Genomic DNA, 19,080 nt, shown 5'->3' on the forward strand with positions numbered 1-19,080 from the left:
AACCACAGAGAAATAGGCAAAAGCAGTGTTCCAATCTAGGACTGACATCACTGTCTTCTGCTAAACTGTGATTACTTCTTGCAGATGCTGTGGCCCTTCTATCTCTTGTCTGTTGATTCTGTTTGAGTTAAGAGTGAAAATCTGGCTACAACTAAGTGAATGCAAATTTTTCACATTTGAATCCAGTGGGGGGTCAGAATTGTATTTTAATCTCTACACATTTGACTTTCTGCATATTTGCACACTGAAGTATGTGGTCAGGGTCCATTTACTTTTACTAACTACCGCCCCATCTCTTACTTGCCCAAATATGCTCTGAACTTGAACACTGGTATTTAATTTTAACTCAGTTTTATTTTCATTCCACTTATTGTCCTAACGCTTTATGTTACATGAAACGCTCTTTCAGCCTCGAGTTACAAACTACAGTACATGAATTCACTCCCAAGAACAGTCTTCTGTATAAAAAAGTAAAATTTCAAGAAGAACCAGCTTTAGAGATCAGAACATTTTAATAGTTTACCTTTAGCCTCTGCTGTCTTTCTTCCAGCACCTGTTTTGTTTCTGAGGGTTCAAAGCAGTCCTTCAAAGACAGCTGAGTGCTGCTGAACCAGTCATTAAAATTCTTGCACTGACCTGGAAAAAGATACATTCCAATTTTCTTCATTAATTGTATTCTGTAAAAGAAAATCCCTATTTAACATGAACATTTCAGACAATTTGTAATTACATTTATTTATTTATTTCAGTAAATAAGGCCTGAAATAGCGTATTACCAATTTTTCTCATTTATACACACACACAAACACTATTCAAAAACCTATCTGAAGACGAGATTACCTTTGGGCCTGCTTCTAAACTGCCACAATACTGTGGCTGCATAAAACAAAAAGGAATTAATAATGCTATTCATTCTCATATCTAAAATTATATAAAAATAATTGGAAAAAATGAAGAAGTTTGATTTTTTGTATTTTTTAAACTGTTTTTCTATTAATTCCTGAATGATGTTTTATACTTCTTTTATCTGTTTTTAAAATGTAAAAATAAGAAACAAAATACTTTGGATTTAGATCAAGTGATTTGTTGGAAAAAAAAAAGCCATTTTTATCCAAATCTTTATCTTGTTTTTTAGCAATAAATTTGTTTGTGATACTAAATCAAAAATCAACCAATTTCATGACAAAACTGATTAAGACGGTACCCACAAACCTAGAAAGCTATATAAATGTGAAATGTGTTTGCTTACGATTCAAAACACCAATGAAATGGTCTTGAAACACATCTTTCTTCTTATTAAACAAATCAGTGACACATTTAAGCTGCTTATTTAATTCATCCACATCAGGACAATCTGTCTCTTCTTGGAGTAATGTCACATGGTGTTTTTGTTGTAGAATTTTCTGATGTATCTCCTAAAATTAAAAAAAAAAAAAAAAAGACATCTGTTAAAAGGAAAAATCTGAAGTGCAAGTAGAAGTTTACTATACAGGGCTGCTTTAGTACCAATCAGAGTTTTGTCCTGCCTATATGTCAAAATGATTTCTTACAAGAATATTGACATTAAGAAAGCAATCAATAGGTAGAAATAAGCACTCAACTCTCCTTAATCAGTGTGCATACAACTCTATGCATATGTAATCACCCATTCATATGTATTTTGACATCACACAGGATAGATATGCGAAGGGCACAATAATACCATATGTTCCAGTGAAGCTGGGAGAATTAATTAAAAAGTACTTCTTTCTTCCAGTACCTGTGATTTCACTTTCCCAAATATTAGCAGTCTGATACATTCGCTGCTCAATAGGACATTTAAATTTTGACAGCTGTGAACCTCCAAGCACAAAGCAGCTCTTTCTTCACCTCTCCCCTGGTGTAGAGGACGGAAAGTTGGCTTAAATTGCCTACTGGGAGCTCTCCTTGCAGGCAGACTCAGGTGGCACAAAGACATCTGTATATTACCCAGTCCTGGCAGACACACAACCCAGTACCCCATCATCTTGGGTGGTATACTGTTGTTGTGCATACCACTAACCACTTTCAGTAGCCGCAAAGATTAATTAACTACATATGATAACATCCATTGAAAACACGCTTTTCTTCTGGCAGCTTTACGAAATATTCAAGTGAAGCTCTTTACTTCAGTTATTCTAGAAGCTTACAAATGTACAGACACTTATGAAGACATGCCCAGGGTAGAAATAATTAACAAAATTATAAAAGATGCTTAATTTATGGTACACTACCTCTAATTTAGTAAAGATCTCTAAGGTGTCAGAAGGAGATAATGCTTTTAAAAGTGATTCAGTCATTCCAATCTGTGTCTTGGCCAGATCGAGGTCACCTTTTAGCTCTGCTGTATTCACAGCAAGTTCACTGGTATGCCGCTTCATTGACAAAAGGTCTTTTATTAACTCCATCTTTTGCACAACAGATGACCTGATAACCTTAAAATTGGAAATAAACAAATGTCAGAAATTATATTGGATTGATTTCCTATCATGCTGTAGAACTGCATGACAGACATAAAAAGCAATGAAATGATCTGAAGTCCAGACACTTCAATCACAGTTTATCCCAGTTTTTTTCCTTCCCACTCCACAAACTGAAAGGTAATAATATTTAAGCCCTTTTTTTCTGAGGAAGAATGATCTGTTCATTTTCATTAGTGATGCATTTACTGATGCTGCTTCACTAACAAATTTATTTGTCAGTCTACTATAGTGTCTACTCTCAGCTGGATAAAAACCTTTCATGCCCTTCAGCCACCAGGGGGAAGAGAGTTCAAGCTCCTCTCTACAACACGCCTTCCTGCAGAGATCCCACTGGGGCAAGTTCCCCACACTGACCCCAAAACCAAGGAAGGAGAGCAGAGAGGCGGGAACTTTGGCTCAAGACTAGTCACTAAGGAGCAACATAGCCTTAACCTTATCCTTAAGTCTTCTGCAGATTTGCATGAGACAGCAACTCAATGGGATTGTGGCCACATGCTGAAAAACCACCCTACGTGGCTGGGGGTGTCTGGTGCTCCCCAGAAGCATAGCATGCACAGCATGGGGTTGCTGAGTCTGTTTCTAAGCTATTTTGATCACTTTAATCAATCAAACTCCTCTGAATTCAATGGTTGTTGAGGATAAACACATAAATAGCCAAACCAGGTCAAGCTCAAGGTGCATCTGACAGACACCATGAGCAGAAGCTTGCAGAACTGGGATAGGATCAAGCAAGGTAGGCTCGTGGTCTCAAACAGTGGAGAAAGACTTTGGTTTGTGAAGTTAACACAAAAAGATAAAGATTTCCTTGTGATATCCCAAAGGAAAACACCATATTAAACACCACTCTGTGTAAATAGCTACATACTACCAAGCTACTTTAAGCCACGTCCAGGTAAAGGTACAGTTTAAAATAGACCAGCAGCACACTAAGTTGCTGGGATCCCCAAAGGGATGACAAAGTCCCTTTGTGCCTTGCTCTTTGTCAATAATGAAAGGCCAGACAGATATTGGCATCTTCAAGCAGGACTGCAAAACAGTTGGGTCAGGTCTGAGCCCTTATAAGGCACATGACAGAGGGAAGCCTTTGTGTTTAAAATGACAAGCTTGGTTCAAACAGCTTGAGAAAGACATCAAATGAAGTGCCAGTGCTAACAGCCAACAAAATATCTGCAATTATCTTTAGGTAGATTTAAGTCAAACAAAGAAATTATTGTGGCAAAGATGATGCTAGAAGCAGGGCTTTTAGTCATGAGTACCAGCATCTTGGCTGTAAAAGCTTCTTCCCACCTGTAGCTCCAGTGGAGGTTCATTACTATTCAGAAGTTCTTCTATCTCGGCCACTGTGTTGTCAAATTTCTGGAGTTTCTGCTCTTGGACTCGTAAGCATGCCTAATGGTGAAAAAAACACATCTGTAGCTATATTGCTTTCTCTCAAATTAAATTTCCATGCTTCTGTTGGAAAAAATATATTACTCCTTTTCTAATTCTTCATTTTGTCATATACAGCTCCTACAACCAGTCCATTTCCTCATTGTCATTCTAGCAATTTAGACAGACATTTTTGTCCTAGAGTCAGAAACATTCCAAGTTTCTCAGGCAAAAGCAGTAGTCAATGCAAATCTAGCACAAATTTAACAATCTTAACTATTTTACTTCTACATTAATCCATGCAAAGTTGGAGGAAAATAATCTTTGTTCTGTATTTATTTATTACTTCTTAAAAAGGTGTAACATATGTTAAAACATTCTCAGATATCATACACAAGTCACGAATTGGCATCCTGATGATACACTTTGGTAGTGATGTGACAAAACACAACACTTCCTCTACATGCTTTTTTAAAGTAAATCCCTTTGTATATGAAGACCTCTACTCATCAGAATGGATTTTGGAACAAGCTGATAACATGACAGTAAAATACCAGCTTCAACTTATGAAACAGGATACGTCAAAAACAGTCACATTGTCTCAGATTCCCAAGTCAAGTTTCCAAATTCCCTCAGGACAAAATATTTCTTTGCAATCTCTACACAAGGAATCCTCAACACCCATTCACCCACTGCAGCCCTTAAAAGAGCTCCCATTTCCAGACTGGCAACAGAGGAAAGCAGGACTTCTCTCATGTTATTTATACTGAAACTATCTCTAAATATACAGTCAAATAATTCATTACTCAGTTTTTTGTGATACATTTCTTGTAAGCACATGCACCTGTGCTCTGCTGAGTGGTCACAAAGGACCCTGGGTTTCAACCCTATGTAATGTGATACATATTGCAACAGTTGGGGTTGTAATTAACATTAATGTTATGTTTCAGGACCCACATTAATGTTTCAGATTAATGAACCTAACCCTGACTCCCACTGGAAACTTTAATCACTTTATGAAAATACAAATACACTGAATTCAGTTTTCTCTCCCATTCCACTTTTACAGCAGCTCATGGGAAACAGTTTCTCTCCTTTACCCTTTCCCTCCCTCTCTTTTGTGAATTATTCCCTTGCATAAGAACAGCAGAATAACTCTGTCCCAGTCAAAACCCCAAGCCACAACACCTCAGCACAGCCACCTCCAGCACAGCCTTTCCAGAGCACCGCTAGGAAGGGATGTCAGGGGCATGGTCACATCGCTATGGGCCTCAGCAGTTTCTAGGTAACAAAATGACTTTTAAGATACAGTCACCAGCTAGTGCATTTTTAGTGTAGCCCTCAGGGACCTGAACTACCCCAGGTCAGCTCTAACAATACAGTGGTAAAGAAAGTAACAATGTGATAAAATATCCACCTCTACACAGCTCGTATGCTGCTGTTTCACTGGGAAGATCTATATAAAAAGAACACCTTGCCTTTCTATTGCTCTGCAAATTAAAACAAATGAACAAATAGGAGTAGCAGTAGTGCTGCAAATAAGCGTAAGGAAAAACAGGGCATTTGTAGCATGTAAACACTGAGAAAAAGCTGCCTGCATAATTTCAAGCTAGTGGATAGGGTATTTATTTATGTTTCAACCCCACTTAAGCTGGAAATTATTTCTGTTTAGTAGAGAATGGCTGTAACTACAACAGAGCAGTGCAGCTGTTTGATTATGGCCTTAGAGTCAGAAGTTAAAATATTCACCCCTGTATACGAAGTTCTTCAATGGCACAGAGCTAGTGCATGTATTTCTACACCCTACTGCACCCCTGCTTGTACAGTTAATGCTGTAACCTGTGTGGAAGAGGCATGGGCAGGTCTTGCCCAGGCTTCGCTGATGTCTGCCTGTATGCAGCCCCTGGTGACCCGTAGCAGCCAGCCGCTACTATTAGGATCACACTAAGTTACACTGGGAAGCATACCACTACAAGGATCCCAGAAGCAAATAAGCCACATCTGCAAACTCTTCTTGAACTGTGCATTGCCCAGCCATTTCTGAGGCTCCACAATCTTCACTGACAGATAATTTCTAGCTAGAAAACTAATCATTAACCTATATACACTCTCTTTTCTTTCTTCTCTACGTACAAGGAAATATGTGCACCACTATATTTAGACTACAAGCTTTCCAGGCCTTCTCTTTGCCTTATGTTTGTACAGCACAAAGGGGTGAGGGTGCATTTGTAGCATAAAGCAGCATTTGTAGTGCTGCATTAATTTAAAATAATTTTGTATATCCACAGAGCCTGTACACACATATACACATCTCTATTTTTTAGTTTCCAAGACCTGTATCCCCTGCACATTATGCAATATCTTCAGTGAAACTGTCCAGGCAGATACAATTGCAAATGCTATGACTTCCTCTGCTTTTGCAGTGCTGATATTTCTTTGTGATGTGCATGCTTATAGTCAGAAGTCCATACCACTATAACATGAGCTTAGGCTAAAGAATTTCCATTCAAATTACCTTTAACTGTGTAAGGTCCTCTTCAGTCAGACAATGGTCTTCGATGTTCTTAAGTTCTGCATTTGCCCAAGCGTCGATTGTGCCAGATAAATTAAGAAGTTTGTCCCACAGAGCCTGAGCTCTTCCCAAATTATCACAGTAGTTTTCAGTCTTTTCATTGATCTACCAAGAGATTTATATACAGAAAATGCACACAGATTTCAAAAATGTTAAGTTATATTCTAAAAACAAAAGCAGCGTAATACAATCTGAGCGAGATGAAACCACCCGCATAAACAACAAGTGCAGCAAGGGAAAAAATCTCATGTGTCTTCACAGCAAACTGGTCATGGAGAAGATATTTAAATCCCTGCTACACGTGTCGCTAAACACACCAATCACAACGGCAGCTTGCCAGTTTTAAGGCAGGTTTAGGAAGGAGCCTTGATCATTAATGTTTATCTACTTTCAGTAAATACCATCTAATCTCAGTACTGATGCACCACTTATATCAACTATGGCAAACATTTCTCACCAACAGCATCAGCATTGTAATTCTCTTGATTGTCTCCAAAGTCTAAATACACTGAAGTTATTATGGAAGCTTACAGATTCATGCAGAAAGCAAAATATTGCCTTTCTGCATCACCCAGAATTACTTACTGTTAAGAGCACCAATGATATAAACTACCTGACACATCAAAAGCATTACACCAATAGCCACTTGTAAGCTTTGCTCTAGTAAACACTTGGATTTCTCTCTTAAGAATCTACCATATTGCACTTAATTTATTCCAAATATTACACATGAGTCAGAATCAATTACTATAACGCATAACAGATATGACCACCCTGATAACTTGCTTTTTTACGTACATCCAGCCATCTGTCCACAATAATGTTAGCCTCATTCTCAAACGGAGGCTCCTCAAAGCTTCTCATTTTATTGAGCTGGAATTGAAGGTTTTTGCAGATCTGATTTATTTTGTCTACATCTTCAGAGTGATCATGAAATTCCTCTTTTGCCTCTTCAATCTGTGAAAAAGACCAAGTGGATATTTACAAGCATGTTTACTTAAAACGGTTTCTTCAATAAAACATTGTAAAGTGATGTGCTATTCTTTTTAGTTTAGAGAAATAACAGCATTACACAAAATAATCATTTTAATGTAATATGATGAGACTAGGAATGTATCCTCTGCCATTATATCCCTGTCATGCTGATAGGAACAATTCCCTGTTAGAAATCTGTATTGTTCTGTTACTGGCTGAAAAACAGCTGAGTGGGAACTACGGACAATATACTTCTGACTACAAGATTCAAAACCACAGTTTGATTTAAAAATAATAATCACAAGATCCAAGGGGACTGTATATCCCCATACACAGTACCTCAGTTACAAAAACAAACAATGCACAAAGTAATAAACTCTAAAAAAATATAACCTGGAACTTTTGAGGTTTTGAACTACTTAAAGAAAAGTGCTTAGATCCTACTTAAACATAGCCATTGTCAAATATGCTACTAACAGAAACAGAAATGTCCTTTTTTTCTATTTTCTCGTTAAGCACTAGACTGCTTCTTTGTGCTTGTTTGCAACGTCAGTGTTTACAAACATGGAAGTGTACTGGAAATGAAACGCTGACCTCTAGCGTTAAGCAGTTTGATACTAAAAGCTCCTATTTCCCAGAGCCGACAAGCGTCTTCTCATACAGACACTGTCAACTGCTGAGATAAGGGGAGGGATGGCAGTTACAAACCAGAACAAGGCAGACAATCTTCTGTTACTATTATATATAATTATAAATAACAAATCATCGGTACTCCAGGACAAGTCTGTGCTATGCAGCTGCTCTTGCAGACTGCAATTCTGAGAGTAGTAGTTGCAAAACTCAGGGTGGGGTGGAGGGCAAATGATGCACATGGACACCCATCCCATTGCCTGAGTATTACATTTATGCTCCTTAAATTTAACCATCCATGCACCAGTTGAGAACAAATGTTCCTGAATAGTATGGTTGATGCCTCATCAGATAGCCTAAAAATGGCATCTGAACAACTTGTCACACAACCCAGCCAGGGAAGGTGAGAACTGTGCAGTAGAATGGCCACAACGGAAATGCTGCTGTTCCCTAATCCATTAGCTGCGGACACCTATGTCCAGTGGTTGTATTCATATGGCTAAGAAGAATGTAGCTAGCAGTCAACTTTTTGTCTGACCAAGAAGTAACTTTTGAAAACAGGGGAGTGTTCAGCAGTACTTGCTCGTTCAGTCTCATCACCTAATGTATAAGCTACTGTAAATGTTTAACTGCTATCAAAGACAGCATGGAGTAGATGTTGTTTAGCGAGGCCAAACCTCTTATACAGAAGGTCTGTCTTTTAGGTAGGATTTTAGCAGAGGAGAGGAGGGAAATATGTTACTATGGCTTCTAACCGCAGCACAGTTTGGTCAGCAGTCACAGTAACATCAGAGATTCATATTGCAAACAGAGCCAGCTCAAGGAAGTACTGTATTGTCAGCCCACTCAAAACTGTTTTGGCCTCCAGAAGCCCACATTCCAGTGCAGCAGCATGCTGGCAATCCTGCTGGCTCTAAGCAAGGTGGCAATGACATGCAGCAACATACACACGTTCCAGCCCGGGAAGCATTAGAGTTGCATTATATACTATTTTTGCTTGAAGTGGTACAATGTTTTAAACTATCCCTTTAGGAGTGAATGAATTTCCTGCTTTTGTATATTTGCAAACTACCTACTAGAAGTAGAAGAAGGAAGAATGTTTCTAACTTGGTAGAAAATAAAGAACTATTCTACTGGGTATGTCTGAAATAAGTCTTGCTGAGTTCAACGTGTGTTTTCGGTAGGACAGGATTTCATCTTATTTTGGTATTAGATCAAAACAGTTTTTCTATTTTAGATCAAAACCCCCTTAACAAGTCCTTGATTCACTAACTTAGACATGAACTTAAAACCAGAGTATGGACCCTAAACATAGTTTGGAAGCCAAAGTGAAAGCAAGGACTTCACATTTATCCTGAAGCTCAGGCATACAAGGTCAGCCCTGCACCTGAACACTTTTTTGTTTGTTGTTTTTTTTAAACTTTTCATTAAGTTTCTTTTACTCACCTTTGTTATCAGTCTGTTCAAATTCTCCTTCCCCATGTAAGAATTTTGCTGTGAAAGGACAATCTCCAGTTTCTGGATGATGCTGGTCAGACTACTTTTGCAGCTTTGATACTGCTTCAGGAGCTCCAGAGCCCTTGCACACTGCTCCTGGCTATTAAAAAAAAAAAAGAGATATACTATTTATTGGCTATGCATAAAGGAGCAGCCTAAGCTTCCTGTCCACTTCCTTCTCCTATATTCAGACATGTGGGGAGTTTGACTATTATGTTCAGAAGAAATTAAATGGGAGGGATAAATTACACTGGCACAAACTCTGTAACACTGTGTGACACCTGCTGTGGTAAATGGACAGTTTTTTGGAAACAGAAATGCCAGTCACCATTCTATGCCTCTGATTCATATTTAACCATTCTTCTGGATACCAGTTATGTTCAACATTACACTGCATACCTGCTAAATGCTAGGATTGTGATTTCTTAAAAATAAATACAATTAATGAGCTTTGGCTGCAAAATTCTAGGTGCAATTCTTGGCATTATGATCATTTATAGCATCATAATAGTAGCATTTCGTACTGTACCAGAATTTCACTTACTTCAAAGTATGGTCTAAGGCTTTTTTGATGTTTCATTTTACAAGCAAACTTCTTACTTGTACGATACTATTTTAAAACATAGCTTTTCTTCTTACCATTCAGCAAGCAAGAGTTTTGTATCCTCCCATAACCTCTCGGTAACTCTGCACTGCTCATTTGCTTCCTCTGCTTTTTCCTCTTTCATCTGCAGGAGCTTATTAGTGATTTCTTGCATAGATTTCATTTCAACAGCAGCACAATCTAATTCCTTTTCCAATTCCGTTAATGATTTTACCCTTTATTAGAAAAAAATGAAATATAGACTTATATTAAAGCAAGTCTTTGATATTTTTTCACCAATGTAATTACTAAGTTCTCCAGAAATTCATCCTGAGCTGCACATACTTACTATATTAAATGACACCATAAAAAATGTAATTTGACACAGTCCTTTAGATGAGTTACACTGACCTCTGAGCTGTTTGAGAAAGTAATCCAAAATCCTAAAGGCCAATTGGATTTGTATGAATATAGTGTATTAGTTTTTATTAAAATGTTAAGCACATTCTGGCTATCTTAAAATAAAGTCTAAGAAAGGAAGTTATGCCATGGTGTGTGGGATTTGACCACACAAATAAATAAATAAATAAATCACAGCTTAAAAACTCCTCTCCCTTCCCATTTTCCCCACACACAGTTTATTCATCCTTTGCATGGCTGCAAAGAGCTCCTCTGAAACAGTATCAGAGTGATACAAATTATGTTAGTGACTTTCTCAGGGTATGGTAAAATAACACAAAGCTTCTACAGCTCAGGGGTTTAGATCACGTGTCACTGCTCACCGAGAAGATCTGTCTCCCTGTTTGAGAATTATCTTACTGAAAACTAAGGTCATAACAATCAACTTCCTTCTATTTCATCAGTGCTGCTTCAAACGAGCACCTACATAGTATTTTAAAAGAAAAAAAATCAGAGAAGGCTTCCTTATTTAGGTTATAAGGCAGAGAATAAAAGACAAACTCACAATTTTCTTCACTGCTACAAAGATGCTTTAAGACACATTCAGGTTTCAGTGCTCTACCACAAAGGGGCCATAAGCCCTCTGAGTTCACTGAAATTATGAAATTACAAGAGTTTTGAAAAAGAATTCACCTTTGTTGTATAGCTGGAATCGTTGGATCCTTCAAGCCTATTTTGTTAATTCTATCACGTAGATCCTGAATGTTTTTAAGGAGTTCACAATTTCTTGTGGAAAATATCTTGTATAAATCATTTTCCTCTGTAAGCATCTGATCACTTGAGTGACCACAAGTCACAGTTAGCTCTTCAGATAAATTCAGAACTAGTTTTTCACACCAGGTCTCTCCCCCACATTCAGCATCTTCCAGGCAAATATCAACTGCTTTCAAGCGTTCATCCAAATATTTAGCTTCTTTTGCCATATGAGAAACTTCTTGTGCAGCCTCTCTCAATGCTTTTCCCTGTATTTCAGGTTGGCCCGAGGAATCTGTGAGATGTCTTATGGAACTCTGAATCTTCCTCAATGAGGCCATAAAAGCTTCCAGATCTTTAAGGACCGTCTCTCGGATCTGCATTTTATGGCTCATTTCTTCAAGCTGGTTTTGATAATAAAACATAATTTTACTTGCAGCTTGCAGATCTATTGGATTAAATTCATCTCTTGCTGAACTGTCTAGATGCTCCAATTGTTTGCACACTTCAATCTGATTTAATATGGACCTCTGTAGCTCCTGAAATTGAGAGAACCACCAACAGTGTTAGCAAGTGAAAGAAAATCTTTATCCTATATTCAAGCTGAACCTATGACTGAAAAACAAATTATACTGAGACAAATAGAATATATGTATATATTGTTAAAAGAGTGGAGGAGATCGTTTTTAAGATTTGGGTGTTTGGAATTTTCATTGCAATTTAGGACTGCTATGAAAACAACATTAAATGCAATTGAGTTTACTAAATCTGAATCATTACGCCTATACATTCAATTAGCCATTTGCTAAGAGATAATATCATATTACGAACAGACATAAGCCACTACAAGGCAATCAGATTAAGGCAGAATGACTTCGTCATGGAAATACAGTAAATATGCTAAATAGGGTGGTTGAGAAAGAAAAACATTTTTCCTAGTCTGGATATCGGTGGAGAAGGGGGGATAAAAAAGAAAAATCAAATAAAATGGTATTTCACAGACAAGGAATATGATCTGCACTATAAAAAAACACAATTCTCTTGCCAGCAACCTCAAAAATAGGAGAAAAAGATTATGAGAGTCCTGGGATTGAAACCAGCAAGCCCCCACAGTGGACTGCTACTTCTGCCACCTCTTAAGTTCTTTTTTGTGATATTCTTGGAGGAGACTTACACACATGTAAAAATCTCTCAGTGAAGCCTGCACACTATCTGGTTAAAGGATTACGCAGCCCTCAGGCAAACAGCAGCACATCAGTGTTGTGAAACTTAGAAGTGCAGTGCTAGGAAAAAATGCAGGACGCTTCCAGACAAAAAGAGTCATTTCAGACAAAGAGTGCACATGCACTCTGCCCAAGAGCTTAAAAGACCTAAACCCTATTCAGCTTGAGAGCCAAGGGCAGACAAACACAAACTTTCAGTGCTGTGTAGCAGTCCACATGTTCAGTGGGGACACAGTATCAGGAAAAAAACAACATCCACTCTGCCTAATAGACAGACCAGAGTCTAGGCACAAGATACTGATAACAGCAGAATAAATTATTGCATACATGCAGACCTTCCAAAGCCATCCTGGGGCATGCTCAGATCCCTTAACAGATGTGACGCAAGGCAGCTTAGTTTTGCTCAGTAATTAACACTGCATTATTTATATCACTCCACAAAGTGACATAAAGCCAGGTGGGAACAGCATAAATCTGTAACGAAGAAAAGTCCTAAACTAAGATGAAATATTCACAGCTATGCTTTTTACAGTGGAGACTATCAAGGGCGCACACTTGACTCTACAGGTGCAATGGCATTTGAAGTGAATGGATTAAAATGCTGTTAGATGTCAGAAGTTTTGGGAAGTCTTGTGAATTGTCCTAAGTCCTAAGAGAGAAATCCCATGAAGTTCACTAGTTCCTACAGATATTAAGAACTATTCTGGTTAGGGTGTTGCCTCTGCCTCTCTGCCTTTTCCCTTACCTTTAGCTCCCTGTAAGCAAGATCACTATTCATCAGATTAAACTGCTGGATGTCCTTTTTGTTCAGCCGCTGATCTAATTCGCATAGAAGAATGGATTCATTTTCTATTGGCAAAACGATTTCCAAAGCAGTTCTTAAAGAGTTCGTTCTACAAGAAACAAAGAAACACAAACTAGGAAAGCCAGCAAGAAAAGACACTTGACATTTTACAGCACAGAAAGCCACAGAGATATTGTAATTGACTGCCTAATTGATCTAATCCTCCTCCTCTGGGGTCAAAGGAGTTTTTCTATTGATTAGTAATAAAAGCAGTGTGAATCCCGGTGCATTTAACCAGAAGGTTGAAGGAAATAAAAATAAGCTTGGGAATACTGCACAACAATGTTACAAAGATCTGGCTCTGAGCTTCTTGGAGAGATCCACACTATCCGCAAGGTATATATGAACCATGTATAATTAAGAAAAAGAATAATTTTATGCAATTAAAAAAAAAAGGGAATTTAAAATACACAGATACTTTCACTAAATTACACTATTTCCTCCACAAGTATCCTTTACTTACAATGAACTATTCCTTTGCCAATATCATGAAATACTGTTTTATACCTGGTATTTATAATATCCTGAAGTTCTTTCCATTCTCCTTCTAGCTTGCTTCTTGTCTCAGAGATAGCAGCCCTCTCCACTTCATCCACAAGGTTTTCTAAGGCAGATGAGATGTTTCCCAATTGTGTCCAACCAGAAGTGATATCATTCTCTATCACCTAAAAGATATGAATAGTTAATTGAATTAATACGATTCTGCATTTTACAACAGACTGGCCAGTTCATAAAATGACAATCACAAGAGTTTCTGCAGAAAAAGTTGAAAATGTCAGCTTTAGTTAAGAGTTTCTTTTTTTTAAAGACCCAATTCAGCTGTGTGTAAATCTCCATCAGCTTTTTATAATGAAATTTTTTATGTCAGATATATGCCTGGGCTACATTTTATAAAGGTTCAATAAATATGGTTCGGCCATTTTTACCCAAGAATGAATGTAAAATATCTCATTTTAGCTGTGTTCAAAAGAACAAAAAACAAACTTAGAACTAAACCAAGATCTAATGTGCTAGATAACCTTTGTGCTCCATTCTATGGAAGACTTGGAAATTTTAAAATAAAAGTTCCAACATCAATTATGTGCCTTTTAACACCCCCTTAAGTTTCTCACAAACCTAATTAAATTGTAAGTCCTGGAAGAGTTTCATTCTGCACATGAACCATTGGCATTTGATGGTTCAACTTTGAAGACTTCTCCAGCCCCGGGTTTGCTCCATCACTTAACCATTCCCACTGACAACAGAGCTGTTTTCCACAGTTATTTTTTCCATTAGATCCATTTCAGCCTGCAGATCATGAACTGATAGCCACCAATTTCTTCTTTCAGCAATACTGGCAAAACTCCACTGCTAAGTTGCAATTCAGTTCTGCTAAATGCTGAACCTTTCATTTCCCTCTACTTGTAATAAATCTGTTTGTAAGGATGCTCCTTACCCCTTGGCAACACTCATAAGACATAGACGGTGATGGCTCCACATGAAAAAATAACAACTTAGGCACCAAATATGTTTTTAAAAGATGAAGACTTACTTGTAGTTCATGCAGTTTATTCTGAAGACATGAAGTATCTTTAATTTCATCAGCAAAGACAGATGCTACTTTCTCTCTGCTTATTTGTAAAAGTTCCTCCAGGTTACTTCTTTTTGTGTTATAGCTAAAGAAAGATGCAATCACTTTCAGATAGAGTATTACTTCTAATTTAAAGGAACATGGCAGAGGTTGGGACTTGCTAGCCAAGACTGCCATATAAAATTAGCAGATTCTATTGAAAACGCTTATCATTACTTAAGTCCCAACTGAATGGGCATAAATGAGCAATATATATAAGCGCTGAGAAGTTGCTCACCTGGCTAATTTTCATGTGGGAATGCCTACTGGCATTCTCCAAATTCAGTTTTATGAATGTAAAGATGTCAGTTCTTTAAAAACTTGCCACATCTTTTATTTTACACTATTTGCAGTTATCAGTAAGGCAGATTTTTGATGATCCAGATTTTTCTGTCCCAATAAAAGAGCAGAAAATTCTTTTTTTATAGATTTTTTTCTTCCTACAACGCCCTGATGTTTGAAATTTTTACCTACTACAGTGTTTCCTTATTAATCGCAAAGCAATATTAAGTAAACTGTAGTAGAACAAGAACAGATTTTTGCACAATTAAAGTGTGCCTTATGTTTGACACATTCAACTAATTTATGAATGTCTAGCACTGTATCATCTCTAAATACACATACATTTTATCTTTGAAAAATTACCTCTCTAATAAATCTGGTGAGGGCAAACCACCGTCTTCCTCAAACATCTTTTCACAGGTTTCTCCATTGTGATGTTCCACATCTGTCTCCAAAACTGTTTCTGCAGCAGGTATTGATGTCTAAATAAATATTAAAAAGGTAACAATGACATTTGCATCATGCTATGTCAATACAGACCAACAGGCAACTGTGAGCTTCTGAAAGAAGTAATCACTTCATGTGTGCCAAAGATGAGAGATAACCATTCATGAATACAAGATGTGTTTTAACTCAATGATGAACCAAAAGAGCAGATTTTGGAAGACTTGCTGCTGTTCATTCCTTCCACACTAATGTTGGGTCTCTGCACTCACAACCACCCCATCATAACTTTGGCAATCACAAGCTACGTGTGTGAATTTTTGCTGCAGCTCCATGGATATCCTTGGGCAACCACAAGGCACTGCCTTTTACAGCTTTGTCAGGCTGCTTACACCAGGTAGCTTCACATGTCCCTTGTCCTTGATTCCAGGATAGACTCTCCTCAGTTTGAGACCAGCTGATGTTACGTTACACACTTCATACTTCGATAATCCGTGAGGGAACAGATTTATTGTTGAATCAGGGACCAATATCAGTAGCCTAGCAAGAAATCTCCCTTGATAACAGACACTTCCTCTGTATCTTCTAACATAACGTAAATGCAAAGGGTCCCTTCCAATAAACTACCAGTCTGGATGCTGTCTGATGAACTATCTGCAGCCATACTTCCATGAATGTTTATCCCAAATGAGACATCTTCTGTGGCATCCAAATGATAAAGAGTAATATTTTCCCTCTCTGAAATTTGATCTAAGAAATTACATGTATTCTGTTTTTCCCCATATTTTTCTAAAGTAAATGCCTCCAACTCTTCATTATTTTTCCTCTCTGTGTCATTTAAAACTTGTTCAAATTACTGGGCCACTACATGGCCCATGCTACGCACTTGAACAAAGCTTCACATATGGCTCTTTCCAGATGAAAAGCATTCTTTAGCAAAATATAGTGCAAGGTTGGAAATTCACATCTTTTCAGGATGCCTAGGGCTGTTCCCTGCGTGTTACTTTTAATATTTACTTAGTCTAAGTTCCCAAATAGAATGGGTTTTTGCTCTGTGACCAGAGGCCTGAAGTCCTGCCACAGTAAGAGTAGAAACGGAAATAATCAGTTTTTCCTTTTACCAATGATCTCTCTAGACAGAGCGGTGTTTCTTAACAGTATTGACTTCTTACCTCCTGTACTGAAAGTCTATCAGTTTGTTGAGAAGAACTGGGCTCTTCTCCATTCTCAGAAGCAACAATAGAGTCCCTATAGTTTAAAAGAAATTTTGGCTTAAGAACAAAATATGAAATACAAAGGGAAGAAAAGAAACTTAAGCTAATGATTAAAAACTAATAGCACAGCTGTGCAGGAAAGTTATCAAACATGCTAGTTTATGAAACTTAATATTAAATGTTTAGAAAGTACAGTTGCCCGTAGTAATGTACTTGTTAGTACCTTTACATGTCACAACACCTACCGATACATCTGATTTCTATGAGTCTACAACACATCATGCACTCACCGTTTCTTAGACAGCTCTCTTTTTCCAGCACGAGACAGTAAGGCTGTGTGAGTATCTGACACAATTTGTTGAAGCTTTTCTAGCTTTTGTTCACAGTCTGCACAGTCTGCCTGTATGTCTGGGACAGTTTCTTTTGCTAGTCTTCCCAATATTTTAAGGTCTTCTAATGACTTGCTAAGTTCTCTCAGGCTGCCTTCATGTGAAAAAAAGGCCTAAATAAAGAAAAACAATAGAATAAACTTATGTTAAGGCATAAGGATATGCAATTCTAATTATTTACATATTTTTTTTTCTTTTTCTATTGTCTTCTTGGATGAATGCACTTAAAGTGTAAGCTGTCAAACCAAGAGAGAAACATTTACTTTCCTTGAATCTTTTTCAAATAAAGCCAGGAAAGAAACTGAGATTTCTGGGAATGTGTTCCCCAGCTGCATTCCCAAGACTATACTGACTCCTGCTTGATTTTGAAACTCCTTTTATTACTACAATTCTATCTACTTTTGATCCCAAGTCCTCTGCACACTTATATTGAAAATACATGTTCTATTGACTACAGAAAAAATAGAACTGGAAAATGTATTTAAAGTATTCCCCATCAGTAATTCTACTTTTGAGTGTGAAATTAATATATTAAAAAATGTATCAAACATATGAGCAGAAGGAATGCACCTAAGGTTGCTTACTTCTCTTTTCTCTTGCATATGTAATATTTGTTCAGAACGTACCCATGAGAAGCAAATACAAAAACTACACTTAATTCAGCAAAGACCAGAATTTCAACAAGAGCATTTTCTTACCCTTATAAGTGGTAAACTGGCTGCATCAATGCGTATCAAAGAGGGTGGAGGAAAATACTAATAGCAATGAAGTAGAAAAAACATTGCTTACGGAATATGTAAGATTCGCTATGGCTCACCCCAGTAAGTAAAGAATGAAAGTCTTATGTCTAATTGGATAATTTGTATGTGGCACAAACACAGAGGTAAAGTGGGACTACTGCACTGTGAGAAGTTACTCTCACTTGAAGGCACCTAAACCAGCTATACAACTGTAACAAAATAACTGTAACAAATCAAGAACACAGAAACATTTCTTATTTTTACACTTTGCAGAGATAAATCTATTTTATGCTCCAAGGCTGTACTAAAAAAGAAATGAAAAAGATACCACGCATGCAACAAGGAGATAACTCTAACAAAGAAGCTAATATCTGCAGTCAGAAAGGCAATGAAATAATTTGGGTGGCCTCTTTGTTCTGTGTTTACATAACACCAAGCACAAACTTCCACAAACACAGGCTGCAACACTGTATATTAAGGAAGCAGGAGCAGGAAGGACAGACAATGCATTCAGAAAGAGAGGTAGGTGAGCAGAAAAGGAATGGGTCAGGTACCTCATGTTCCTTGATAAGCCCTTTAGTTTTATCCATACTTAGGAGTTTCTTCTCTTTACCTAGTTGCTTATTGATTTTTTTTAAGGTTGCGTTAAACTTCTTTTTTTCCCTTTCTAACATGAGCTGGACACAGGACATAATTTCATGATGAACTGCCTGCAAAATTCAGAACACATTATCACTATAAGATGGGCAGACAGTATTATAAAGCAAACAAAAGCCTCAGAACATACTGTGGCAGAAAATTGTTTTTCCAAGATGCCAGGCCTAATGAGAACAGACAGTGGATTCTCCTTCCTGTATTATCTCACCTCCCATCTTTTACGAACATCTTTACTCTTTTCTTCTACTACCAGCTTTTCATGATCAGATGAAATATTTTTCAGTTGTTCAGCTGCTTTCAAAAATTTGTCAAGAACTTTATTGTCCAGCGCATTAAAAGCTTCCTGCAAAAAAGCACCATAAAGAAAAATAAAAAGAACCAAACGTAGCTTATGTATCTA

General features: G+C 37.4%; 1 protein-coding gene across 1 annotated transcript in view; it reads right to left on the reverse strand.

Moving 5' to 3' along the window:
• Positions 1-19,080, reverse strand: part of SYNE2 (spectrin repeat containing nuclear envelope protein 2) — a 183,651-nt gene that overhangs the window by 122,751 nt on the left and 41,820 nt on the right. Inside the window, exons 21-37 of the mRNA XM_035551299.1 lie at positions 18,889-19,023; positions 18,578-18,733; positions 17,185-17,396; positions 16,853-16,928; positions 15,600-15,718; positions 14,877-15,000; positions 13,853-14,010; positions 13,247-13,394; positions 11,219-11,817; positions 10,183-10,362; positions 9,493-9,643; positions 7,240-7,398; positions 6,385-6,546; positions 3,789-3,890; positions 2,253-2,453; positions 1,250-1,415; positions 524-636 (exon numbers count right to left, since the gene is read on the reverse strand). Of these exons, the coding sequence (XP_035407192.1) occupies positions 524-636; positions 1,250-1,415; positions 2,253-2,453; positions 3,789-3,890; positions 6,385-6,546; positions 7,240-7,398; positions 9,493-9,643; positions 10,183-10,362; positions 11,219-11,817; positions 13,247-13,394; positions 13,853-14,010; positions 14,877-15,000; positions 15,600-15,718; positions 16,853-16,928; positions 17,185-17,396; positions 18,578-18,733; positions 18,889-19,023 (2,961 nt within the window). The remainder of the gene's footprint in view (positions 1-523; positions 637-1,249; positions 1,416-2,252; positions 2,454-3,788; positions 3,891-6,384; positions 6,547-7,239; positions 7,399-9,492; positions 9,644-10,182; positions 10,363-11,218; positions 11,818-13,246; positions 13,395-13,852; positions 14,011-14,876; positions 15,001-15,599; positions 15,719-16,852; positions 16,929-17,184; positions 17,397-18,577; positions 18,734-18,888; positions 19,024-19,080) is intronic.

The sequence above is a fragment of the Cygnus atratus genome, chromosome 5, assembly GCF_013377495.2.
Source record: "Cygnus atratus isolate AKBS03 ecotype Queensland, Australia chromosome 5, CAtr_DNAZoo_HiC_assembly, whole genome shotgun sequence".
In the NCBI taxonomy this organism is placed as follows: Eukaryota; Metazoa; Chordata; class Aves; order Anseriformes; family Anatidae; genus Cygnus; species Cygnus atratus.